A 27,113-nucleotide genomic window follows, 5' to 3' on the forward strand; every position below is an offset into this window, starting at 1 on the left:
CAAGTAATTGATGGCATTTTTCTTGTACTGGGATACGAAGTGTCGTAATTTTGATAGCCAAGCCCAAACAAAGGAGGAAAATCATAGTGATTTGTTAATTATAAAACTATTTTTTTTACATAGATTAAATTTGTTGTGTGATTTTGACATCATGGGGAGCGACAAATCGAGGCCCCACGCATCCGTCCCTCACGAACTCGCCGGTGATTTCGAGGAGAGTGGCTCGTCGGCCACCGAGAATGACCGTGGGCATGGGTTTTAGGGTTCTGCAAGCATGCGAGGGAAGAAGCGACAACAAGGGGGAAGAAAGATCGGGGATTGGGAGTGAGGAAGATAAGAAATGTGCAAAGGTCAAGGAAGGAAATCGAAAGAGTTGTCATGGAGTTCAAAAAGTCTTACTTGGAAAAGACTTTGATGTTTCTCTAAGTGGTCTCCACCTTAAAAGACGTGTAGCAAGGGCCATAGAAATATCTACCCACCGACAGATTCTTATTCAACATTGGCTGCTCTTTGGTTAGTCCAAGAGATAATAAAATATATCAGGGGTTGATGATGCATCGACATGTTTCTTGTCCTGATGCATTGCAAGTCGCTGTCCATGTCCTTATTATATATTTAGAGAATCGTCCTACCAGACCTGCCCACTGTTTTCATTTACTCGCATGGTAGTGGGCCCCATCTATCCTCTCTTCTTCCCCGAGCTTTTAAGCTGACGATGGAAGCTCAATTTCAATTAAAACGGAAGAATGCCTCAAAAATCTGCAGCGGGGCTCTTAGGCTCCGGATTAGTAAACAAAAGCCTTACGGAGTATGGTCAAAGCTAAAGCTATTGCAAAACAAATCCCATCTTTCATTGGCCTCCATTCACATACAGGATAAGCGATCGTTGATAATGCAATTGAAATGAAGTTTTACCGATTTAATACAATAATATTTGACAGAATGAGAAGGAGTAAATTCCTAAGTGGCCTCAAGAGCTTAAATATATTCAAAAAAATAACTTTTCTGATGAAAAATAAATTAAAAAAAGAAGAAGAAAGTTCAACGGTGCAAGCGGTGGACTAAAGCGTGCCCAACATCACTGTGTATGTTTCTCTCTCTCTCGTCCAAGTCTCTCTCTCTCCACTTTTCATCTTCCACTTGTCCACGGAGACCAATACAGCAATTGTCTTTTATTTTTAGTTTTTTTTTTCTTTTTGCTCACATGTTTTCTACTTCCTGAGCAAGATCGCCTTGGATTCTCCCGGGCATTGAAACTTCCACCAGATGAAGGCAGCGACAATAAATGCATGCTTAGTGGTCCCGGTCATTGAATTACAAATTTATATTTAGCTTGGCAAGTTTCGATTATTGGTGCATGCTAACTGATTGGATTAGATCGGATTAAAAAAACTGTGGTGGATTAGATAAATCAAACGAATAAAGAAATATATATACTAAAGTAAAAAGCAAAAAAGGCATTTTGATTTAGTTATGAGATTTGAAAGAGAAATCAAGGCAGAAATAGAGCAAAAAAGAAATTCTTTTCATTGTACTCGGGTACAAAATAAATAAATAAATATATATAAAGCACGTTGATAATTTTTTATGATCCTCGAAAATTTCAGTATTGAAATGATGTTTATCGGTTCAATAATACAATATTTAACAGGCTCAAAATGAGAGGGGTAAATTCCTAAGTGGGATTAAAAGCATAAATATATTCAACAAAAATACCTTTTCTGATGGGAAATAAATTAACAAAAGAAAAAGGAAAGTTCAACGGTGCAAGCAGTGGACTAAGCGTGCCCTCTTCATTGTCCTGACGCTTTGTTTGTTTTTATCTGTTCCGAGCACTTGTGTGGAAATTATTGGGCCGGACGAATCTCTCTCTTTCTCTCTCTCTCTCTCTCTCCCCACTTTACATCTTCTCCCGCAACCCATGTGACAGTCTCGTCCCAAGTCTCTCTCCACTTTATGTGTACTGAAATTTTGACAGACCTCGTCTATTATCTTTGGATTCTCTTGTGCATTGAGATTCCAGCCGCGTGAAGGCAACGACTCTAAGCACGTGGTTGACAAGCTTGACTTAGTGGTGCGATTCTGGTTGCCAACTGGTTCCAGTATATAAATCAAACCAAAAGAGAATGGGCAACAAGAAGGCATTTCCTGTTTCCTGAGAGGCATTCTGGCTTTCTTCTCCGTCAGACTTGAAAGCGAAAATCAAGAGGCAGAACCAGAGCAAAGCCGAAATGCATCGTCCCATTTTTGGGCATTCTTTCGCCGTGCTCGTGGCACCAATCCTTCTCTCCGTGCTTGCGTTCAATTTTCTCAATAAGAAGAAAACTAGTGCACGTAGAAATGCAGAAGATGTTGATACAAGCACATCTGGTTCGATGATTGCGCCGATAGAAATAAATTCCGATGGATCCAGTTCGTCTCTGACAGAAACTAACAACAGTGCATCTAGTTCGTCGACCGCGTCAACCGGAAAATGCTACGAGGTGTTCTTGAGCTTTAGAGGCCCAGATACTCGACAAGGCTTCACCAGTCACCTCTACAAGGGGCTTGTTGATGTTGGAATCGAAGCTTTCAGAGACGATGACGAGCTGTGCCAAGGCGAGGACATCAGACCAGAGCTTTTGGCAGCCATCACAAACAGTAAAATCCTAATCCCCATTCTCTCCGAGAATTATGCTACAAGCAGTTGGTGCCTGGATGAACTGGTTCAAATAATGGAGCGCAAGAATAATAACGGGCAGATGGTGTTGCCTATATTCTACAAAGTGAAACCAGCTGATGTGGGACATCAAATCGGGAGTTTTGGAAAGGCATTTCATGAGCGTGAGAGGCGTTTACTTGAGAGGCCTTCTTTCAACCCAGCGATTTTGGAGAAATGGAAGCAAGGACTCCTTGAAGTCAGCAACTTGAAAGGATACGAAGCTGACGGGTAAAAATTCTCACCAAGACATTCTCTACTTTCTTTTAATATGTGTGGGTGTTTACTGGTTGTTATGATGCTTCGCCTGCTTCATTTTCGTTGTTTTTTTTTATATAAAAAAACTGTAAGATCTTCTTGGGAGTAAGATCCTGTGATGCATGAGTTCTATAAGTTTTTCTTTTTTCATTTTTTTTTTCATTTTTTTGCTTTAAGTTATTCTTGTTATGATCCCATTCGCTTGAAAAATAAGATAATTTGAATGAATTTTTACTATTATATTCAAAGATTTTGTAACACTGTGCCCTTTTTTTTTCATGCTTATAGTGTACGCTACGTTAATCTTCGTCACAAACTTTTAAATTACATATTTATTTGAGATTAATAGTACAACTAATTGGTGATTTTTATTTAAAGCTCATAACATCATATACCGTGCATGGTGATTGTCAAAGCCATAATTATTTATCTTCCCAAGTTACATTTATTAAATCATTAATGACGTTGATTAGTTGCTATTCCAATTATTTTTACAAAAGAAATGTTTAATTGGTTATTTATGATGATGGGAAATATAAATTGGAAAAAAGGATTATTTTATTATATGTTTGTTTAAATAATTTTCAATGCGTTTTCCTTATCTTCAACAAGTAATATCTCTCATACACCTGCATATATTGAAGCAATGTTCTTTTGTTGGGTAAAAATTATTCTTCTACTTCCGTATAAAATCAATATTAGATCAATTAAAATCACAAAACATAGATACTCAAAAGGAAATAAAGTACAACCTGTTATCATCCCTAGAGTCGATGAAAACTGATAAGAACACCAATCCAAAATGATACTAAATTCACAAGCGAGTAGAAACTTGCAAGCAGGTAGAATTGCGCAAACAAGGAGAAATCCCCTCAATTGCATTTAGGTAGTTCACAATATCACACTCTGAACAACTTTTCAGATTGGTATTACAGGACCTGAAATCCTCTTGCATCAAAAGTTATGATCTGTTTATTAAATGATGGCTGACTCTCATACTAGGTTGGCTTATTGGATTTTTGCTTATTCAAATGCTCTAAAAAATTTTCAAAGTTGCGTCAAGGTCATCCCTAGTATCTTTAATAAACAACAAGTTTAAAATTTGGTTCAAATCTATAATATATACAATATTCAAGATTCATAAGTGATACCCCAAGTTTTTTTGGCTTAATAAATTGTGTTGGAGTAATAGTGGAATGGGCAACGCCATGTGAAGCAACCACCACAATTTCCCACTTTAATTTTAGCATAAATGATAATATATGGGGGTGTGACAAAAACGATTCTTAAAGTTTTTCAATCTATCCCAGATTTATTTATTATTGTGTTCTCAATAGCTAAACAATATAAAATTAACGTTGCCACATATTGGAACTCTTGTCACATTTGACAGGTTTGAAGCAGAATTGGTGAAATCAGTTGTCCGGAAAGTGTTGAGCGAATTGAAGAAAAAGTTTGAGTTGGTTATTTCTGAGAATTTGGTTGGCATTGATAGTCATGTGAAGAAGGTTGTGGAATTTGTGGATGATAAATCTCATGCCACCCTATTTATTGGCATCCACGGAATGGGAGGCATTGGTAAGACTACTCTTGCTAAAGCCATCTACAACAAGCTCTCCAATCAATTCGAGCATCGTAGCTTCATTGCTGATATAAGGGAATCATGGGAGCGTAATGGCGCATATTACTTACAGAATCAGTTATTCTATGATATATTGAAGCGAGAAAATGAAGTTCGTAACGAGGATGAAGGGACTCAGTTCATCTCCTCCAAGTTTAAAGGTAAAAAGGTCCTTGTTCTTCTTGATGATGTGGATAATGTCCTTCAGTTGAAACGTTTGGCTGGTAATCGTGATTGGTTTTCTTCGGGAAGTAGGATCATTATTACCACCAGAAATGAGAGTATTCTTGAAGAAATTGGGGTGGACTACACCTATGAGCATATGGAAATGGATAACAATCAATCTTTGATTCTGTTTAGCAAACATGCGTTTCGAAGGGACTCTCCTCTAACGGAGTTTAAGGACCTCACTCATGAAGTTGTGTCCATCACCGGAGGACTTCCCTTATCCCTTGAGGTTTTAGGTTCATTATTGTGCGGAAAAAAGCTACCGTTCTGGAGAGGTACAATAGACAAGTTAAAAAAAGTGCCTCCTAAGGAAGTGCGACAAAAGTTAAGGATAAGTTATGAAGCATTAGACGATGAACAAAAACAAATATTTTTGGATATCGCTTGCTTTTTGATTGGCACTGACAAGAGAATTGCATCCTATATGTGGGACGCCTGTGGCTTTTTCCCTGATGTGGGAATTGAAGTATTGAGATTCACGTCATTAATAAAAATTGGAGATAATCATGATCTCCGAATGCATGATCAACTGAGAGATCTTGGTAGGGAAATAGTTCGCGAGGAAAATCAGCGGGAGCCTCAAAACCGTAGCAGGTTATGGGACTTTGAAGAAGTCCAGAAAGTGCTAAAGGAAAATAAGGTAACCGTTTCGTTCTTTTGCTCACTCAGTCCACGTTCTACTTTTAGAGTAATGTTGGTCCACTACTTAGTGCTTGCTCTAGTGAACAGAGAACCTTCTACTATTATTGCCCTCGAATGTGTTATTGACGTGATTACAAAGTAGGGAGGTTGCTCTCTCTTAGTAAGTATAGTAGTATTATCTGAGATTTTTCTTAAAGTGTATATTACGAAATAATCTCCAAGAATGAGATACTTTGAAATGTTTTGGATAATTGATAGGGGTATTCAATGTTGGTAAGATCTAGAATTTATGTCTTCGACACATGCGATAAATAGCTTGACTATGCTACTATAAACCATAACTACTTAGGATATATAAATTATTAATATCTAGATGTTAAATTAATATTATAGGACTAAGATGCCCGCATTTCTCGTGAAATTTTAGTCATTATTCCATACCGGAGAATGAAAGGGATACTTTTTTTATGTAATATTACGTTTGGAATTACATTTACCAATATTCATAGGAAAAGGATTGATTTAAGACCTACCGAATAAGATAGGAACATAAATTCCTTATATATAACATATATGTGTGTATATAACATCAAAAGTATTTTATGCAATCACCATTAGAAAGAGAAATGTTTTATTTTTTTCTGAATAAAAATTCCAAGAGATAAATACTGTAAAATTCTATTTTGTATAATTTTTTTATTTTTTGTATAATTAAGTTTGTGAGTGTATTTGCATTTGTGAAATTAATCATAATTTTTAAACTAAAAAGGTACATTTAATATAGTTATCTCAGTATTTTTGCATGACTCCATTTCGCTCTTCATCCATGATACTATCATAAAAAGAAGCCGAGCCTTTTGCATATGGGACGAAAATAACATTACCTTTCAACCTCATCCTTCTACTCATATGATAAAAATGACACATGCCATCAATTCTTCCTATTCTCGCTTTAAATCACCCCGCGTCATCCTACATAGCTCATGGTGCGAACATGCACAATGAACCACGCTAATCGTGACCACAAATGACTTCTTCTCTTTTTACAAAAAGCCAGAAATTTCGTAAGAAAGATTATAAATAAAGTTTGTTAACAAGATCATAAAATAAAGCACAACATCTTTTTTGGTGTGGGTTGACATGGCTCATTGTGTAGGTTAGCAGAGTGAGCAATGCAGGGTACCCATGGCGATTTAACGATGATAATGGATGAAATTTGTAACAGGTGTCAGCTTTGTTCTACGGTTAAATAGTTGGGCTATTTCTATTACATTTGAAATGTTATGTTATTTTTGTCGTAAATGCCGAAGGTTAGGCTTTATAGACATTTGAAAGGTTTTGCTACTTTTATCCCAAGTACAAAAAGGTTGGGCCTATTTTCAGGATTTGACCAAACTCTAGCTACCGATTTTTTAAGATGAAAAAAGTTACACATCACACAAAGAAATCTTGAAGATAGATAGGGTATATTGATATTTTGAGAGGGAAGTTTATGGGAAAATGACTAATGTGAGTAGATTACTTCTGTTGAAGATTTCTTCCTTTTTTTTTAATATAGTTACTCTTCTCTTGGATTCCTTTTAGGTATTGAGATCTGATTCCTTTCCAAATTATTATGTCAATCACCTATGAGTATCCAGGAAATCTTGTACAGCATTGTGAATTACAATAACAAAATTTTTGGTTCAGAGAAACTGATATGGAAATCCATGAACTTTCTGTTTTTCTTCTTGACTTCTTATGCATAAGTGATTTTTTTTTCTTGTGAAAGCTTACTACACATTTGGTTCTCAGGAAGAACTATTCTATTTCCAATCTATTCCAATAAAGCAATTATTCCTTCATTTTGTTCAAAAATAGATTAGAAATTACCATTCTTTCCCAATCAGGAATAGTTATTCCTGGGGGGCCAAGGAAAAGCTATTCCATGTAGGCTTGTAGCCAAGAGTAGCTTCAATTTTCACATTGCAAAAATGCTTTGCACTTTCAACAATTAATTTTTTTAATATACATCAAAGTTATTAGGGTCTGTTTATTATATTTATTATTCTTGAGTTACTCAGTTATTTATGATTATGATTATATCAGATTGTAATCTATAGTTAAACTTAAATTAATGATAAAATAATAAGCTATAGAGAATATTAATATAACTAATAATTTATTTATGATTATGAATATATCCAAATGTAATCTATTGCTTAACTAAAATTTATGATAAAATAATAATTTGTAGAGAATATTGATATAACTAATATTATTGTCATAGTTATTTATAATTAGAAAATAATTAGTTAACAATATTTCAAGTTACTATTAGTAAAATAATAAGTACGTAATATATTAATATAACTTCTATCACAATATTCAGTTCCTTGCAATTAGTTATTACTCCGTTGGAAAATAAGAGTATATGTTTTTTTTAATTAATGGTGTAAGTAGCACAATCAAGTAATATACACGAAATTAATATGAAAATTAGACAGAGAGAAAGAAATATATATTTATGTTAAAATTGATCAAATCAAAATTTTTGTTTTGCACATTGCAATTTCATCAAATTTCGCGCACTGCACGCATGTCCCAACTAGTATGGTAATGAAGCTACAGTACCGGAAAGAAGAAGATTACAACTTGTAAAGTTTTTACTCTATATGAGCCATTACATCATAATTCTTTTTAAGACCCGAATGGTAATAGCCAAATTTATAATGGAAGTTGACATCCTTCACTTTGTTGGCCTTTATAAATATTGTTTATTGGCGTAAAGAATTGATGTCTTCACGTTCCTAGTCTCTTGAACTCATTAATGCACGTCAGTAGCAATATGAACAAATAATATTTAGATTACTTTAGCTGGATATAGCATTAATGGATGTTGATTCTTGCTTATAGGGAACAGAAAAGATTGAGGCGATTATTCTGAGTAAAGGCAGCTTAGAAGGGTCCGATGAAATGGCTGAGCGAGATGGCGACATTTACACAACAAAACAAATCAAGAATATGACGAATCTAAGATTCCTTCGTATCGAAGAGGCATATATCAGTGGAGATTTTAAGGACTCAATTGAGGAGTTAAAATGGCTCCAATGGCAATGTTGTCCCGTGAATTTTGAAGTAAAAAATTTTAACTTAAAGAAATTATATGTACTCGAATTGCCGAATAGCGAGATAAATGAGAAATGGGAAGGATGGAGTTCTTTCATGGTAAGAACAAGTCTTTTTTCTTTCTTCCTTTTATGCTTTCTTTTGAATCATAATCACTCTAAACTAATCCCTTGACAATCATTATTATTTTTATTTTACCAGACGGCAAAGAGGCTCAAATATCTCGACCTCACATCTTGTCATTGCTTGGAAAATACGATCTTCCTCTCCGCTTTTAAGCATTTGGAGGTTCTGATCCTCAATTGGTGTTACGGACTGCACCAGATCGATCCTTCAATTGGAGACATGAAGGCCCTCCTTCGCTTGGATTTGATCGGGTGTTTGTCCCTTAGAAAGCTTCCAGCAGAAATAGAGTCTCTGGAGAATATAGAGATTTTGGAGATTTCTCACACCGGTGTAGAAGAATTACCCAAGGGTATTGGGAGGTTGAGAAAGCTCCGAGAGTTAGATGCTTCACGTTGCGACAATCTGAAAGGGGAATTGCCGGAGAGCATGTGCAATCTTTCTTCCCTACAACGCCTTGATGTTCTTCGCTGCTGGGGGCTCCAATCGCTGCCGGACCCTCTTCCTTCCAACTTAACAGATTTGAGCGTCACCTGTGGAAGCCGCAAATTGCCATCACTTTCCCTCCTAACCCATCTCAAGCGACTACGAGTTGGTTGCTGCGAAGTTCTGGAGTGCATCGAAGTGCTTCCATCAACACTATTGAAGAATTCAAAATGCTCCCAACCGACAGACATTGAAGAATCAGAATTACCACAATCACTAAACACTCCCTTCGAGTTGGAACTCTTGACCGTTTGGAGATGTCGATCTATTAAAACAGTGAACGTTTCGCAGTTTATCCATCTAAGGACATTAGAGGTAGCTGAGTGCGATAATCTAGTTGAAGTTCGAGGTCTTGAACTTGACAAATTGATATATTTGGAAAGCTTGACTGTCTTCGAGTGCGATTCAATTGAGAGGCTGGTCCTTCCAAAATCCATGAGCCTGAAGAAATTAAATGCTCGAGCGTGCAAGAAATTAGTAGAAATTCAAGGCCTCGATAGGTTGGAGTTTTTGGAAAGCCTGGATATCTCTAGGTGCGATTCCATTGAGAGGCTGCTCCTTCCAAAATCCAAGAGCTTGAAGAAATTAGTTGCTCGATCGTGCATAAAATTAGCCGAAATTCAAGGCCTCGATAGGTTGGAGTTTTTGCAAAGGCTCGATATCTCTAAGTGCGCTTCAATTGAAAGGCTGGACCTTCCAAAATCCAGGAGGCTGAACAAATTAGAAGCTGCTGGCTGCAAAAACTTAGCCGAAATTCAAGCCCTCGATACGTTGGAGTTTTTGGAAAGCCTGGATATCTCTGAGAGCAATTCAATTAAAAAGCTAGATCTTTCAAAATTCGGGGGGCTGAAGAAATTAGAAGTAGCTGACTGCAAAAACTTAGCCGAAATTCAAGGCCTCGATACGTTGGAGTTTTTGGAAATCCTGGATATCTCTAGGTGCACTTCAATTGAAAAGCTAGACCTTTCAAAATTCAGGGGCCTGAAGGAATTACAAGTAGTTGACTGCAAAAACTTAGCCGAAATTCAAGGCCTCGATATGTTGGAGTTTTTGGAAAGCCTGGATATTTCTGAGTGCGCCTCCATTGAAAGGCTAGACCTTCCAAAATCCGGGAGGCTGAAGATATTAAATGCTATTGACTGCATAAGCTTAGCCGAAATTCAAGGCCTCGATATGTTGAAGTTTTTGGAAAGCCTGGATATCTCTAAGTGCACCTCCATTGAAAGGCTAGACCTTCCAAAATCCAGGAGGCTGGAGATGTTAAATGCTGTTGACTGCATAAACTTAACCGAAATTCAAGGCCTCGATACGTTGAAGTTTTTGGAAAGCCTGGATATCTCTAGGTGCACTTCAATTGAAAGGCTAGACCTTCCAAAATCCGGGAGGCTGAAGATATTAAATGCTATTGACTGCATAAGCTTAGCCGAAATTCAAGGCCTCGATATGTTGAAGTTTTTGGAAAGCCTGGATATCTCTAAGTGCGCCTCCATTGAAAGGCTAGACCTTCCAAAATCCGGGAGGCTGAAGATATTAAATGTTGTTGACTGCATAATCTTAGCCGAAATTCAAGGCCTCGATACGTTGAAGTTTTTGGAAAGCCTGGATATCTCTGGAAGCAAGTCACTCAAAACAATTCCAGAGTTATATGGAATGCGGATTTATCAAAATTACGACAACGTGCCATTTCATTATCTCAGATATGGATAAAAGAATATATTTTACGAGCGAGTCCCTCAATGTGTGGTAACGAAAATACATGAAGAGGCTTTCTAAGCGCATCATTTGTCATTAGTCTGTAGGTAGGATCCTTCATCTTATGCAGAAAAATAAATATTTTCTACGTTTGATTGATTCTGGCATGCTGGAGGTACTGAATAAAAACTGATGTATGCAGGTATTTCACTTCATGCCAAAGGTCATTGTGTAGGTCGAGAAATGCTAAATGAAGGGCCCTATATGTCGGTCCTTCTAATGTGAGGTTTTAGTTTGCTCTGCACTCATCATGCAGTTCATGACAGGATGTTTCTAAGGTACCCTTACGAGTGAATTTACGGTGCAAAAGGAGCATGTTGATAGGGCATCCCTTCGTATGCATACTCTAATGGCTTGGGATAAAATTTGTCCAACCATTGTGTTCCACACATTTTATCTCACAGAACTGTCTGCATTAGCTGATTAAGGTGATCGTATTGGTCTAGAAAAGCTAAATGCAAGAACAAGCTCTTCTCCTAGTGGTGTGGTTGTGAGTGAACTAGCAAACAGGGCAGAAGCAAAAGCATCGTGAATTTTTTGGATTAATCGAGAAAATTGCAATTCGAATTTTTCTGACTATGGATCCATGTTCATTTGGTTTGAATCCAGGATATCCCTAGTCCAAGACTAATAATAGATTATCCCAAAGAATGAATCTTGATGTTTGTAGAGTTGGCATAGCCATCTGTCATATACCTGAAGTTTTGAGCCAAGCAAGACAATTTTTTTTTGGGTCGGAACCAAGCAAGACATTAACTAGAATGTCTTTTGACATAATCAACTGTACTGTGAAATAATCCCTTACATTGTGCATAAGCTCTTGTTAGTGCATTGACTTGTTGAAAATAAAAACAGAGGAAGCAATTCCATAAGTTTCCTGAGGAAACTTTTCGGTATCCTATATGCCATTTGAAATTGTCTTGCATTAATTCTAATGCATGAATAGCTCATAATGATAACGAAAAGAATCATACTATGTCCCACAAAAGCAAGCAACATGAGTTGAATTCACTATGTTAATTTGATCAAGGCTTCTGTGGTTGATGATGTTAGATGTCCCATTAATTGGATCCAAAGAGTTCAAAAAGAATATCGAGTTTGACAAACAGAGATCCGTAAACTTTGGAGTATTATTACTAGTTCGTTGATCTTAGTTGCTGAATTGATTCCATTTGTCTCACTGGCAGGATTCACTTATCATTCCATAGCATGATGTAAATGCTGAAATATCCAAGAGAGCTTTCGCAAAGCATTTCTAAAAGGAATTGAAATCATAAAAGGATCAGGAGCTCGATGTTCCAGGAACTTCACCAAGCCCTGACAATGCATCCTTGGAATGGTAATGGTTGTTAGCATGTTGTCATCCCACATTGCCCTCATTATATTTGGCAGAAGCTTTGCGGAACTGAAACTGTCAACCTCCATTCCCGTAATCAAGTCCGTCTTTCTCTCTCTCTCTCTCTCTCTCTCTCTCTCTCTCTCTCTCTCTCTCTCTCTCTCTCTCTCTCTCACCTGTTCCTCTCCTACAATTTTCTCCGCATACTCTTGGAGTCGCTGGCTTCTCAGGTTCGGCTCCCGTTCGTCGTTCTTTTGCGACCTAATGGGCGGTCGACTCGATTCTTCCGACTCAGATTTGTGAAGTTTACTCAATTTCCAATTGGCAGGTGAAGATGGCGGAGTGACATCCGGAGAAGGATTTGCTGTCGATGGTTACGGAGGACTTGAAGGTGGTGCTTCATCGCTTCAATTGGCAGAGGCTGTGGACAGTCTCTCTTGGTAATTGCTTTGACTAGAGAAAGTTCTCTTTTTTATTCAATGTGTTCGTTTCCTCAACAATGGCTTGGTGTGCCCTTTGAGTCATTGACCTTATCTCGTTTTACTTCTTTTGCTTTTCCTAAATGTGCTACGCTCCCTTTTCGCAAGAGGAACCACTGTCATTGCCAATCTAGCTTGATTTGTGTTCGATGGTGGACAAATATAGAGGTGAAGTGCTTGAAAGTCTAATTGAGAACATGATGTCGAACTAAGGAGTTGGTGTTTTACAGAAAAGCCAAGAGTGAATGAAGGTGATACAAGTGGAAATCTAGAGATGACTTAGTTGCACTAGGATTAATGCTATTGAAGTTTTAGGTGAAACTTATGTTCTAGTTTATGTAGTGGTGATTGTACTTGATATTACGATTATGTTAGGTTGTTTATGTGCACTAATATTTGTTTCAGTGGTATCTAACTTTGTTTGGCCATAAGGAAAGTAAAACTCATATTAACTCGGGATATTATCATCATCCTTAAAAAGAAATGGACAGTTAACATGGAGCAATTTCGATGCAATTTTCTTAGAAATAACTTTAAACTTTACATGATGGATGAACTTTCCTGCTGATGATTTTAAATGCTTAAGTTGACTTTTGAGAGTCATTATAAGCTGAACAAGATGATGCCTCATACTTCGAAGCCTGAATTATGTTATTCATGCTTCCAATTTCTACCCAACCTGTAAGTATCATACTATATTTCAGTAAAAACCTCTAGAAATCTATGAAGCTCAGATGTTGAAAGTTGTGAGGCAAATTTGTTGCAAAATTTTAAGCATTGTCACATGATTCACACGTCATTTTTGTTCTCAACTGTCTAAGGCCTGCTTAGTTTTAGAGAATGCCTTTAGTTTCCGTTTTCATAGAAACTGCTTTCAAAGTTTTTTGACAAAATATTTGTTTAGTGAAAATAATAAATGTTATTAGGGATGAAAATTGTGAGAATATGCTCAGGTTACATCACTTTCAAAAAACAGGCTTAGTTATTCCAAATCTCCTTGTTTGCATGTGGAATGAGAATACTAACAAGTCATCTTCAGTTTGTGATTTTGATTTTGAGAATAGTTTTCCTTTTATGCATCAACTGCTTTCGGAGTGTTACCAAACGCATTTTCTGTTCTGTTTTAATTCTTAAATTGAAATCAGAACAGACTTTTGAGAATCTTTATCTGCCGAATGCCTCCTTAGATAATCAATCTCTCTGTCTGCAGAAAAAAAGAACTTCATCAAGTTGCCCAACAGGCTTTGAACATTGAAGATTTACTTCATGTCATCCTGACATCATTATCAGTCATGGATAAGCAGTGGGCTGATGCCATCAACATATTTCATGAGAAGTTTGATGTGCTGTCAAACCTTTTAAGTGAATGGTATTGTTAATACAGAGGAGCAGATGACGTTTCGTTTTTCTTCATTTTGCTGTTTTCATTTGCTTATCTTGGTCTTGACTCTCTCCTCAGGACGAATTTTTGAGTCTTCTCGAAGGTGTCAGGACCAGTCGTGCAGTCCATCAGTTTCTTGTTAATTCGCTGGGTGAAGTGGTAGGGCTGGTTTTTTAAGCTCCACTGCTGCTATGGGACTTTGGTTTTTTTTGGTTCGTTTTTATAATCTTAGTCTGCTAGTTTGTTCAGTGACCGGGTATTAAGGGTGTATCAAAAGTTGTTTTGTGGTGCTGGAAAAGAACTTCAGCTGGTTGTCCTCAATCATCTGCTGGTGCACGTTATTATCTTTGCCTTTGGCCTTTTCCCCTAATAAATAATTAAGTTTGACGCATCTCAGAGAACAGTCATGGAGGTGATTAGATAGAGATAGGAATTTGTTACAATAAGTTATGCTTCGCACATCTTGAGACACACCATATTTTTAAGAACATCCTGCTGTTGATTCTTCATACGAACATATTATATGCAATGATATGAATTACCAACATAAGTGGCTGGAAAGGGTGAAGTAAAATCTGATTCGAGTCTGATTCAACAAGTTGGCAATCTCTCGTATGAGCGTATAATGGAAATTGTAGGTCATTAATCATTGGTTTGAACTTGAACTTGATCTAAGTTTGTGCTTTAAGAGTACTTTACATGGAGATTTGGATATAGAATGTTTATACATTCACATTATAATTAGCAAGTGTAGAGTTATATCTCAGTTTAAAAGGAAAGAGTTTATTGCCTGCTTCGATCTTAGCATACGTCCCCTCATAATTGCGAGAGTCAATTTTGTACCAAAGAATCATATTCAACTATTTTTACCTATCGATATTACTGTTAGAGCCTAGGAGAAGTTAGACCTATTTATACTACCAAATTCCACTCATTGAACTTGATGTAGTAAGTGAAACTCTTCTTTCCTGTTTTAAGTTTATTGTCAACAAGCTAAGGATGAGAATAAAAACTCAATTAACTGAAGAAAATGAACAGAAAACTAACTGGTGGTTGCTCGAATGACAGTGAATGGATCCTTCATGGATCTAATCTGTGATGCTTGACCATGGTTATGGGAGCCTCTGTTCACAATCATTTGTTTCGTGCTTAGATGTGAGAATTGATTGTTTTATTTTATTATTTTTCATCATATCTTTAGATCGCGATTTTTGATATAACACCTCTTTTTTGGCAAAATAATGCTGAGGATGTTAAGTCCTAGTATTGAAATTGGTTCACTAAGTCGCATGCCAGATAGATTCGTGTTAGGTGTTTGTGACCTCCTTACGTATTATACTCGCATTTTTCCTCTGCAAATCAGTTTTGTATACTACTCTTAGTCCCTCGTATTGCTCCGTTTTTGGTAGTGTGTTGGTAGCCCAAGATAACATGGTGCAAGCATAGGAAACTGTCCAAACCATTCTTTTCCCAGAACAGTGAAGGAGGAGATGCCGCACGGACTCTGTCTCCTTTTGCTCTGGAAACACTTGATAACCAGTTTTTACCTTATTTCTAAAGTAAGGATTTGTTCCCCGGTTGCTTTCCAAGCAGAAAGTGAAACTCTAATTGGAATCCTGACTTTCCAAATCGCTTTTTGAGGAAAATCTGTTCTACCACGAATCTCCCTATCGAGCAGCTTGCAAGACTTTACAGAAAAAATTCCATCTCTTCCGTTGTTCCACACAAAAATCATCTTTAAAAGCAACGGAAATCTTTGAATTATGCAAGACATAAAAGAAGGCAGGCAAAAGCTTCCAACTCCTAATCTTGGGCTTGGCTCACGAACACAATATCCCATATGATCATTTCGTTGTTTAAACGATAACAATCTGCTACCAAAGCTTCCTTGTTCCTTGACATTTCGCCCAAATGCTTACACATAGAACACCAATATGTGAGAATCAATTTCCATTTCTTGGGAGTGTAAGTTTTGTAGTAAATGTGCACCAAATTGGAATAAGATTCTTACAATTGAGAATCTCAGGAAACGTAATTGATTTTTAATAGAATGGTGTTGTGTGTGAATGTTGATCATCTCTTTCGTCTTTTTGACTTTGCTCCCAAGCTTTTGCATCAAATCTTCGGCTTGTCTAAGGTAAATTGGTTCTTGCCAAAACATGCCATCTAGTTTTTTAGTTGTTGGAATGCCTAATTAGGAGGATTCTAAGAAGTCCTGAAGTGCCGCACCTTTGTCTCATGTGGGGCCTTAGGAAAAAAAGCAACAAAATGTAGGGTTTGGAATTTTTGGTTGCTTCTACGTTGTACCTTTTAACCGACTTTGAGCATCATGTTCTGATTCTGTATACTCTTCTAATGCTTCATTTTTGTTTGTTTTTCTTTTGTTTTGTTCTCATATATACCGATTTACTGGAACTTTTTCTTTCAAGTAAATCCTTTATTGTCTAGAGAAAATATATTGCCATTTTATTCCCCTGCCAGATCTCTCTCCATGCATGTGGGCATTTTTGTATGTTGTGAACATGTGCTTCGGCGTGCACATGCATGCGATCATGTGCTTGCACAGGTGTGCACACTATAGGGCTGTTGTTAACTAGATTAGATTCTGTGCTTCTCCTGGGTGCAATGACTCTCATGTACGCGCTACACATTCTTGTTGATTACTACTATAGTGAGAAATGATGTTTCTAGTTATATTCTTTAAGGTTATAGACTCTCCTGTTTTCTTTTTTAATAAGTAAGTCTATTAAAGAGGCAACAAGAGCACCAAGGGGATGCCTCTTACTTACAAATTACTACCTAGAAGTTCATATTTACCTTAAAAATTAAAGAAAGACTTGGTGTCCAAATAACTGCCACCACAATGTGAAAAAAATAAGGTGGAAAGCCAAAGATCCTTTACAGCACCTATAGAACTTTCCTCATTTTTGAAAGCCTGCCTATTTGTGCCATTCCGAAGTTTCCGCCAATTGGAAATTATGAAATAACTGAGTTTTATGAAATGTGCTTGTAGTAAATTTCTCGCCCGGAACTCATCATTCCTGGGAATGCTAACCATTAGGGAAAGGCTAATAGGAGAATTAAATTCGCGCGACTAAAGGAAATTCGATCGTGAATGGATTTCGACCATTAAATCGCGGAAGTGATATTTTGAGCCACTGTTGGCCGATCCAAGGATAGTTAGGGGTCAGTTCGCCACTGTCCTAGTAGTGGATCGCGGGTGATTCCGTTGGACCACGAAACGACTTAACGAATGATTCTGAAATTATACCGAACGATCGTACCCCTTGGATCAAGTGATTGATCTTCACGATTTTAATGACAACCGAGGTCGTCACGCACCGAACGGACTTGCACGTGACTCGATTCAGTATCAGTCATGAGTCGATTTTTGCGAATTTCCCCAGCAAGCCGCCCGTTAGCTCGAGAAACGCTCGAGTTGCGTTTAATAAAATTTAATTATTGAAATTTTGCCCAAATTGGACACCGGAAAATTAGGAAGTCATGACGGAACGTTAGGACGACGTTGCACGTGACACGTGCAAATTTTTGGGGGGCTCAAATCCTTCGGAAAAACTCGATTTGGACAAGAAACGAAGAAAGTGACCAAAATACCCCAATGATTTATTAAAGGGCAAGCTTTAAGGGTAAAGGGCATTTTGGTAATTTTTCTCTCAAATTTTGATTGGACAATTTTACCCTTGGATTTTTGGGAAATTACAAGTATGCCCTTGGATATTTTGTGCAAGAATCGATCTCGGCTGTCGGATCATAAGATCGAATCGGGACCGTCGGATTAAAAATATGAGGAAAGGGTAATATGGTCATTTTCCACTTGGTCAAATAGGCACTATTTAGTCCAAGGATCATCTTTCTCTCTCTCCATTCTCTCTTTCTTTCCCCCAAATTGCCGTGAGCTTCCCCCTCCTCCACCGCGGGCTTTCCTTGGCCGTTCTTCCTCCACCGCCGGCACCGCCGCTCGCCGCCGCACGCCGGACCGCCCTCAAGCCATCGTCCACACCGCCCTCAAGCCACCACCATCCTCAAACCTCACCATCTCTCTCTTTTCCTCTCTCTCTCTCACCATGAACCACCCCCGGCCGTGCAAGACCCACGCCGCCGCCGGACCGCCGCCGCAAGCCGATCGCCGTCGCCGAGCTTCGCCGCCGTCCCCGCCGTGTCCGTTTAAGTGCCGCCGCTTTCCGTTCTAGCCGCGATAGTCTAGAACGCGGGTAAGTCGCGCTCTAAACCTAACTTAGGACTTCGGGTATCGACGGGCGATTTTTGGGCGAAATCTGTATAAAGTTAGGTGCGGAATGGGATGAATTGGGCGTGGAAATTTTGTGGTGGGCCTTAGGTTTTAATTCGGGCAATATTTATTGGAAATTCGAAAATAACAGTGGCTGTGATCTACTGTTCATGGGGCCGTGATGGGCCGATCGGGACGCAAGTTGGATTTTTAGAACCGAGAATTTATGGCGAGAAAGTGTCGTGAAGGATCAGAATTAATCCGACGCCATTTGGTTGGAGAAAATTGGCAATTTACGTGTTTTAGGCATGTTTGAATTATTCTGGATGGGGTTGATTTAATTGAGTGCTTATTTGTGTGTTTATATAGTGGACATATGTCTGTTTGGTGCACGCGTGGGCCAGATCGAATTAATTGTTGATATTGGCCATGTGAATTGTTGAGTGAGCTGCATGCGCGTGTGACTCGATGCGTGCACGGATAGCGTGTGATGGGCCGGTTGCGTGTGGTAAATGCATATCGAGTATGTACATGAGTAAGGAGAAGTTGTGGTGTGACAAGTGATTGTGGGAAAGTATGCGAAGGTGTGATAGTACAAGAATGGGATCGAGCCGAGTATCGTAAACTCGGGCAGCGATCACGTAGGTCTGTTGCATTTGGCACAGGCTGAGGCTTGAAAAAGCAAGTATGAGAATCGGTCCGAGTCACGATCAACTCGGGTGAGACCGGGATTGGACCGAGGCATCATGAGCTCGGGTTTCAATCATGTAGGCCTGTCGCATTTGGCGCGGGCTGAGTTGGGATCGGGCCTGGGGCGTGTGATGCTCAGGTCGCGATTGGGGCCTGAGGCGTGAACGGGTACGCGGGCCGAATGTGGTGAATGATCGCAGTGTGCCTGAGGCGTGTACTTCAACGCGGGTCACTAGCGAGGAATGAGAAAGAGGAAATGAGAATGGAAGGAATAGTGGGATGAGAATGGTACATGCGCGTGTTTGCATCTGATGTAATTGTGATTGAGTGCGGGTATGCGCATGATTGAGCCTGACCATATTAATTGATGTGCCTGCTTTATGATTACTTGATGTACGTGAATGTGTGTGATTGCGTAATTGTCTGGAGGTACGTGATAGCCTAGGTGGGGTTTAGGGGTGAACTTACTGAGAAGTGTTCTCACGGTTGTTTCAACCGACAATTTCAGAAATCCGATAGGAACCATGAATCCCCCACCGCAGCCACCAGAGCGTTTTGGGGTACCCGTGCACTCCGAGTTGGATGTTGCAGAGTTTCCAATGGGAGATGGAATGACCTGGATTAGGCACACTACAACCGTTTTCCTAGATATAGGTTTGCCCCTGTGGGAGGATCAGAAGTACACTGTCTAGTTTTTCCAAGATGCAGACAGGGATGAGTTCGGGCCCGTTAGAGGCTTCGATGTCCCGTTTGATTTAGTAGGGGATTGGGACACGACGGCCGTACCCCCGATAGATAGAGATTTGACTAGTGTGGATACTAGTTTAGCTTAGTCGGGTTTGCATTCAGCGGCCGCAGCTCAGGCATCTTCAGAGGCTGAGCATGAACCCGAGCCCGAAGCATCGCAAGCTGAAGACGATCCAATGGACATTGATCTAGAACCGAACCCCGAAGAAGAACCAGAGGAAGTGGAGGCCGAGGTAGAACCCGAAGTGGAACCCGAGGACGAACCTGGCGAGTCTGAAGAGCCTGTAGGAGATCCGGAGTATATACTCCCGTTTAATCAGTATATGGATCCCAATTTCGTGCCTGAGTATAATTTCTTCGATTTTTTGGCTGAGGAGTATCAAAACGCAGCTCCAGCTGAGTCGGGCGACATCAATCACCCGATTGTGATCGAAGCAGAGTCAGAGCCCTCAGAGGAGCAGACTACTCAAGAGAGTTCGGAGTTGGGAGATGAGGAGTCAGATTCAGAATGGACGCCTAGCAAGGGGCGTTAGGGGTTAGTTCATGGGTTCATAGTAGGTTTTTGGAAAGTAACATTTTTGGGGATAGAAAGCCAGGTCATTGATCTTTTTGGTATATCGATGGTTTGTAGCACGGTGTGCAAGTGTATGCGATGGTGGTAAAATGTGGCGGTTGTAAATTGTGAATATCCTATAAGTTGATAATGGAAAGAAAAATGTATATTCTCCCCAGTTTTATTTGTCAGGGATTAATTGTTAGTATCCGCTGTGGTTGTAAATCTCTTATGGCGATTTGAGGTCGGCGACATTCCTGGGATGTCGCATAAATCGACTAGTGGCGGACGTCGAGTGCCCGTTGGGGTTCGGGGCATGACATCCCCGTTTGAATTGGTATCAGAGCAAGGTCAGCTCGATCTAAAATTGGTCGAAAGTTGGAGTGATAAGGAGCAGAGATTTGTGGGGTAGAATTGGGAAGACTATAGTGAGCTTTACGTGCCTCCAGATTGTTTGTTGTGACTGATTGAGTGGATTGTTTGCTGTGATAATTGTTTGTCTGCTAAGTGAATTATTGTGTTAATTCACTGCCTAGAACTAGACTGATCTAGTTGGCTTAGATTACTAATTCCTGAGTGGAATTATAGCAGATAGGAGAGTGGTAGAGTTGTGTCGATGAGCAGCGAAGGAAGAGGAGTAGGAAGAGTCCCAAGAAGGGGCGCTGGTAGAGGATCCAGGGGTAGAGGACGCGCTTGAGCTAGAGCCGTAGAGGATCTTGGAATGGGTGCTGGAGTGATGAAAAATTTAGGAGTTGATGCTGAAGTAGCAGCAAACCCCGGAATAGAAGTTAGACCTGTTGTGGACCCGAGAATGGAAGCTGTAATGAGAACGTTGGAACGGATTGGTGATATAATAGAACGGCAGACTCAGGAGCGAGCTGCTCCGATTGCCCAAGCTGCCGAGGCTGTTGCTGTTGCTGATAATAACGAGAACCAAGGTCAGGGGCAAGTGGTTGCTAATAGACCTATGCACCAGTTGGTAGAGCAGTTTATTAAGTTGAAACCACCTAAGTTTTCTGGGAAAGGTGATCCGGAGGCTGCACCTCGATGGGTAGAGGAGCTTGAGAAAGCTTTTGAGGTTTTGGAATGTAACGATCATGAGAAGGTGACCTTAGCAGTATATCAACTGCAGGATAATGCTAACGATTGGTGGAAAGCCACTAGGGATAGGATTTTTTCTGAAGGTACTGCCAAAACTTGGGCTGTTTTTACCGAGAGTTTTTATGAGAAATACTTTCCAGCTAGTGCTAGAGAAAGAAAACTCGCGGAATTTATGAGACTCCGCCAGGGCCAGATGACAGTAGATCAGTATGAGGCGGAATTCGCGAGATTATCTAAGTTCGTGCCGAGAATGGTGGAACATCCTGAGGATAAGGCGCGGAGATTTTTGGATGGATTGAGAGCTGACATCCGTAGCCAGTTGTTACTAGTAAATCTGGGAACGTATGAGCAGATATTTGATAGGGCCCAGATTCTAGAGCGAGATCAGATGGATAGGGCCGTCGCTTCTGGATCGAGGTTTACCCCAGGTAAGGATAATCGTAATCCTGGGAAGAGGCCGATGATAGATAGTAGACGTTTCACTCCTTCTGTTAGGAGAAATATTGGGAAGCCGGCCCGAAATCTGAATGGACCGTGTAGGATTTGTGGAGGTCGACATGGGAATGGACCTTGTCCAACCCGGGGTGGAGCTTGTTTTGGATATGGGGGATTCGGTCACCACATAAGGAATTGCCCCAATCCCAGGCAGTACCAGCCGTCTGCGTTGCCGCCACCTCGGAACGCGAATCAAACTGAAGTGGCCTAGACAGCAAATCAGAATAGGCCACCGGCACAAGGACGAGTATATGCCATGGCCAGACGAGAGGCTGAGAACGCACCAGGGGTTGTCACAGGTACGATTTCTCTATGCAACCATGCTGCGTATGCTTTATTTGATCCTGGAGCGTCGCATTCCTTTATATCGAAACAGTTTGTGGAGTTGGTTGGAATAGAACCGCAATTGCTTGATGTTGTGCTATGTGTGACAACTCCTTTAAACGATAAGATGTTGATATCTCTGGGTTGTCCAAACTGTAAGATTGTGATTGGGAATAGGGAGGAATTGATTGATTTGGTAGTTCTAGATATGTATGATTTTGACGTGATAGTAGGGATGGATTGGTTGTCTAAGCAGAGGGCTGTAATGGATTGCAATAGCAGGGTGATCCAATTTAATCCTGTTGGACATCCGGAATTTAAATTTGTAGGAAATCGAGGAGGACCCTCGATTCCGTTGATATCCTCGGGGGAAATGGCAAAATTGTTGAATGAAGGATGTCAAGGATTTCTAGCTGCAGTAATGGATTCGACGGCTGAAGAGCCCAGACTTGAGGATATAGCGGTAGTGTGTGAATATCCCGATGTGTTTCCTCAAGAATTACCGGGATTACCACCGGAAAGGAAAGTAGAGTTTGTAATCGAGTTAGCACCTGAAACTGAGCCAATCTCGAAGGCACCTTATAGAATGTCGCTATCGGAGTTAAAGGAATTAAAGGTGCAGATGCAAGAGTTGTTAGATAAGGGGTTTATTCGTCCCAGTGCGTCTCTGTGGGGAGCGCCAGTTTTATTTGTAAGGAAGAAAGATGGGTCATTGAGGTTGTGTATAGACTACAGGCAGCTGAATCAAGTGACAGTTAAAAATAAGTATCCTTTGCCAAGGATTGACGATTTGTTTGATCAGTTACAAAGGGTTCGGTATTCTCAAAAATTGATCTGAGAACAGGATACCATCAGTTGCGAATTAGAAAGGAGAATGTACCGAAGACGGCATTTAGGACAAGGTATGGACATTATGAATTCACTGTAATGCCGTTTGGATTGACGAACGCCCCTGCTGCCTTTATGGACCTGATGAACCGGGTGTTCAAAGAATTCTTAGACTAGTTTGTGATCGTTTTTATAGACGATATATTGGTGTATTCAAAAAGTCCCGAGGAACATGAATTTCATTTGAATCGAGTGTTACAGACGTTAAGGGAGAACGCACTATATGCTAAGTTTAGCAAGTGCGAGTTTTGGCTCAATCGAGTAGCGTTTTTGGGCATGTGATTTCCGGAGAAGGAATCTTAGTGGATCCATCGAAGATTGAAGCTGTGATGAAGTGGGCTAGACCAACGACGGTAACTGAAGTCAGGAGTTTTCTGGGTTTAGCGGGATACTATCGTCGCTTTGTAGAAGGATTTTCAGCAATAGCAATGCCGTTGACGCATTTGTTGAAAAAGGAAACGAGGTTTGAGTGGACTGAAAAATGTGAGAGGAGTTTCCAGGAATTGAATCATAGATTGACAACGGCACCGGTGTTGACAATTCCGTCAGGACCCGGAGGGTATGAGATATATAGCGACGCGTCGTTGAAAGGGTTAGGGTGTGTTCTCATGCAACATGGGCGAGTAGTAGCTTATGCTTCAAGGCAGTTAAGGCCGCATGAGTTGAACTATCCGACGCATGACTTGGAATTGGCCGCAGCTGTGTTCGCCCTGAAGATTTGGCGACTTTATTTATGCGGAGAGAAGTTTCAGATTTATACAGACCATCAGAGTCTCAAGTATTTGTTTTCCCAAAAAGGAGTTAAACATGAGGCAGCGACGTTGGATGGAATTGTTAAAAGATTATGATTGTGATATTCTATATCACCCTGGAAAAGCAAATCGAGTAACGGATGCGTTGAGCCGGAAATCAAGCATCGCGCATTTAATGGTCTAGGAGTGAATCTTGTTGGAGAATGTGCGAGATTCCGAGTTCAAGTTGGAAGTAAGTCGAGTCTCGAGCCTGTTAGCGACGTTAAGGATTGAGCCGGAGATCCAGGCTACTGAAAAATGTGAGAGGAGTTTCCAAGAATTGAATCATAGATTGACAACGGCACCGGTGTTGACGATTTCGTCAGGACCCAGAGGGTATGAGATATATAGCGACGCGTCGTTGAAAGGGTTAGGGTGTGTTCTCATGCAACATGGGCGAGTAGTAGCTTATGCTTCAAGGCAGTTAAGGCCGCATGAGTTGAACTATCCGACGCATGACTTGGAATTGGCCGCAGCTGTGTTCGCCCTGAAGATTTGGCGACTTTATTTATGCGGAGAGAAGTTTCAGATTTATACAGATCATCAGAGCCTCAAGTATTTGTTTTCCCAAAAAGGAATTAAACATGAGGCAGTGACGTTGGAAGGAATTGTTAAAAGATTATGATTGTGATATTCTATATCACCCTGGAAAAGTAAACCGAGTAACGGATGCGTTGAGCCGGAAATCAAGCATCGCGCATTTAATGGTCAAGGAGTGAATCCTGTTGGAGAATGTGCGAGATTCCGAGTTCAAGTTGGAAGTAAGTCGAGTCTCGAGCCTGTTAGCGACGTTAAGGATTGAGCCGGAGATCCAGGCTAAAGTTAAAGCTTTGCAGTCTACGGACCCAGAGATACAGAAGGTTATTGAGATGGACGTTATTAAGAGGAAGCCGGATTTTTAGGTATCTGAGGACGGTGTATTGAAATTTCGTGGGAGGTTATGCGTGCCAGACGATGCGGGAGTTAAGGAAGAAATTTTGTTAGAAGCGCATTGTAGTCAGTACGGTATCCACCCAGGCAGTACTAAAATGTACAGGAATTTGAGACAATTTTATTGGTGGAATGGTATGAGGTCGGATATAACTAAGCACGTGGCTAAGTGCTTGACGTGTCAGCAGGTGAAAACGCAACATTGCAAGCCTGGAGGATTGCTGCGATCTTTGGAAATCTCAGAGTGGAAATGGGAACATATAACTATGGATTTTTTGTCGGGATTGCAGAGAAGTCAAAGAGGCCATGACACTATTTGGGTGATTGTCGACAGACTAATCAAGTCGGCACACTTTTTGGCAGTGCGAGAGGATTTTGCGTTAGAACAGTATGCGGAGTTGTATGTGCAGCAGATAGTTCGCCTTCATGGGGTACCAGTGTCTATAACTTCGGATCGTGATCCTAGGTTTACCGCCAAACATGTCGCAGGTGCATAATGTGTTCCACGTATCGATGTTGAGGAAGTACGAACCGGACCCGACGCACGTGTTGAATTACGAAGAAATGATGCAACATCAGTACCCCCAATTGTTTGAGCAACAGTAAGGAATTGTAAATTCTTAGTAGTGGTAAGATTGTAAATTTCGAGGACGAAATTTTACAAGAGGGGAAGATTGTGACATTCCGAAATTTCCGCCAATTGGAAATTATGAAATAACTGAGTTTTATGAAATGTGCTTGTAGTAAATTTCTCGCCCGGAACTGATCATTCCTAGGAATGCTAACCATTAGGGAAAGGCTAATAGGAGAATTAAATTCGCGCGACTAAAGGAAATTCGATCGTAAATGGATTTCGACCATTAAATCGCGGAAGTGATATTTTGAGCCACTGTTGGCCGATCCAAGGATAGTTAGGGGTCAGTTCGCCACTGTCCTAGCAGTGGATCGGGGGTCATTCCGTTGGACCACGAAACGACTTGACGAATGATTCTGAAATTATACCGAACGATCGTACCCCTCAGATCAAGTGATTGATCTTCGCGATTTTAATGACAACCGAGGTCGTCACGCACCGAACGGACTTGCACGTGACTCGATTCAGTATCAGTCATGAGTCGATTTTTGCGAATTTCCCCAGCAAGCCGCCCGTTAGCTCGAGAAACGCTCGAGTTGCGTTTAATAAAATTTAATTATTGAAATTTTGCCCAAATTGGACACCGGAAAATTAGGAAGTCATGACGGAACGTTAGGACGACGTTGCACGTGACACGTGAGAATTTTTGGTGCGCTCAAATCCTTCGGAAAAACTCGATTTGGACAAGAAACGGAGAAAGTGACCAAAATACCCCAAGGATTTATTAAAGGGCAAGCTTTAAGGGTAAAGGGCATTTTGGTAATTTTGCCCTCAAATTTTGATTGGACAATTTTACCCTTGGATTTTTGGGAAATTACAAGTATGCCCTTGGATATTTTTGTGCAAGAATCGATCTCGACCGTCGGATCAAGATAAGATCGAATCGGGACCGTCGGATTAAAAATATGAGGAAAGGGTAATATGGTCATTTTCCACTTGGTCAAATGGGCACTATTTAGTCCAAGGCTCATCTTTCTCGGGATAAGTACAGCGCAAGTGCCATAACTTTTGTAAGGAGGACACTTAAGTGCCATAACTTTTTTTTTTTGGCTCACTTGAGTGCCATAACTTTCAAAAAAATGATCACTCAAGTGCCACTTTCGAGCTGATCGTGAGGGCCCGAAACCGCGGCTTTTCCGGTCGAACGGTGACCTTCCCGGCGAGGCGAGCACCACCAGCTTGAAGAAGGGGTGTCGGTGAATCATTCCATGGTCTCCGTTCGTCTCGAAATTTCCGTTTTAGCCTCCGTTGACGAAGGTAAAAATGCTTCGTAGTCACACAAATTGGCTCGATAAATATGTGACTACGAAGCATTTTTACCTTCGTCAACGAAGGCTAAAACGGAAATTTTGAGACGAACGGAGGCCATAGAATGATTCACCGACACCCCCTCTTCGATCTGGTGGTGCTCGCCTTGCCGGAAAGATCACCGTTTGGCTGGAAAAGCCGCGGTTTCGGGCACTCACGACCAACCCCTCTGACAAGCTGGTCGTGAAGGCCCGAAACCGCGGCTTTTCCGATCGAACGGTGACCTTCCCGGCGAGGCGAGCACCACCAGCTTGAAGAGGGGGTGTCGGTGAATCATTCCATGGCCTCCGT

General features: G+C 40.4%; 1 protein-coding gene across 4 annotated transcripts in view; it reads left to right on the top strand.

The window, feature by feature from the left end:
- Positions 1 to 1,832: 1,832 nt before the first annotated feature.
- The window catches only part of LOC115667438 (disease resistance protein L6-like), a 29,500-nt gene continuing 4,219 nt past the window's right edge, over positions 1,833 to 27,113 (top strand). The window contains exons 1-9 of one of the 4 annotated variants that reach the window (XM_056315895.1): positions 1,833 to 2,929; positions 4,350 to 5,445; positions 8,343 to 8,654; positions 8,757 to 10,963; positions 11,059 to 12,255; positions 12,468 to 12,482; positions 12,581 to 12,692; positions 13,942 to 14,093; positions 14,191 to 14,271. In XM_056315895.1, the coding sequence (XP_056171870.1) occupies positions 2,232 to 2,929; positions 4,350 to 5,445; positions 8,343 to 8,654; positions 8,757 to 10,871 (4,221 nt within the window). In that variant the 5' untranslated portion in view covers positions 1,833 to 2,231 and the 3' untranslated portion in view covers positions 10,872 to 10,963; positions 11,059 to 12,255; positions 12,468 to 12,482; ... (1 more) ...; positions 13,942 to 14,093; positions 14,191 to 14,271. Of the gene's footprint in view, positions 2,930 to 4,349; positions 5,446 to 8,342; positions 8,655 to 8,756; positions 10,964 to 11,058; positions 12,354 to 12,467; positions 12,483 to 12,580; positions 12,693 to 13,941; positions 14,094 to 14,190; positions 14,272 to 27,113 lie in introns of all 4 variants that reach the window. The other 3 variants (XM_056315893.1, XM_056315894.1, XM_056315896.1) reach the window with 3 other exon arrangements.

This window comes from Syzygium oleosum, unplaced genomic scaffold, assembly GCF_021117445.2.
Source record: "Syzygium oleosum isolate NSW1041296 unplaced genomic scaffold, Sole_v2.1 Sole_v2.11, whole genome shotgun sequence".
In the NCBI taxonomy this organism is placed as follows: Eukaryota; Viridiplantae; Streptophyta; class Magnoliopsida; order Myrtales; family Myrtaceae; genus Syzygium; species Syzygium oleosum.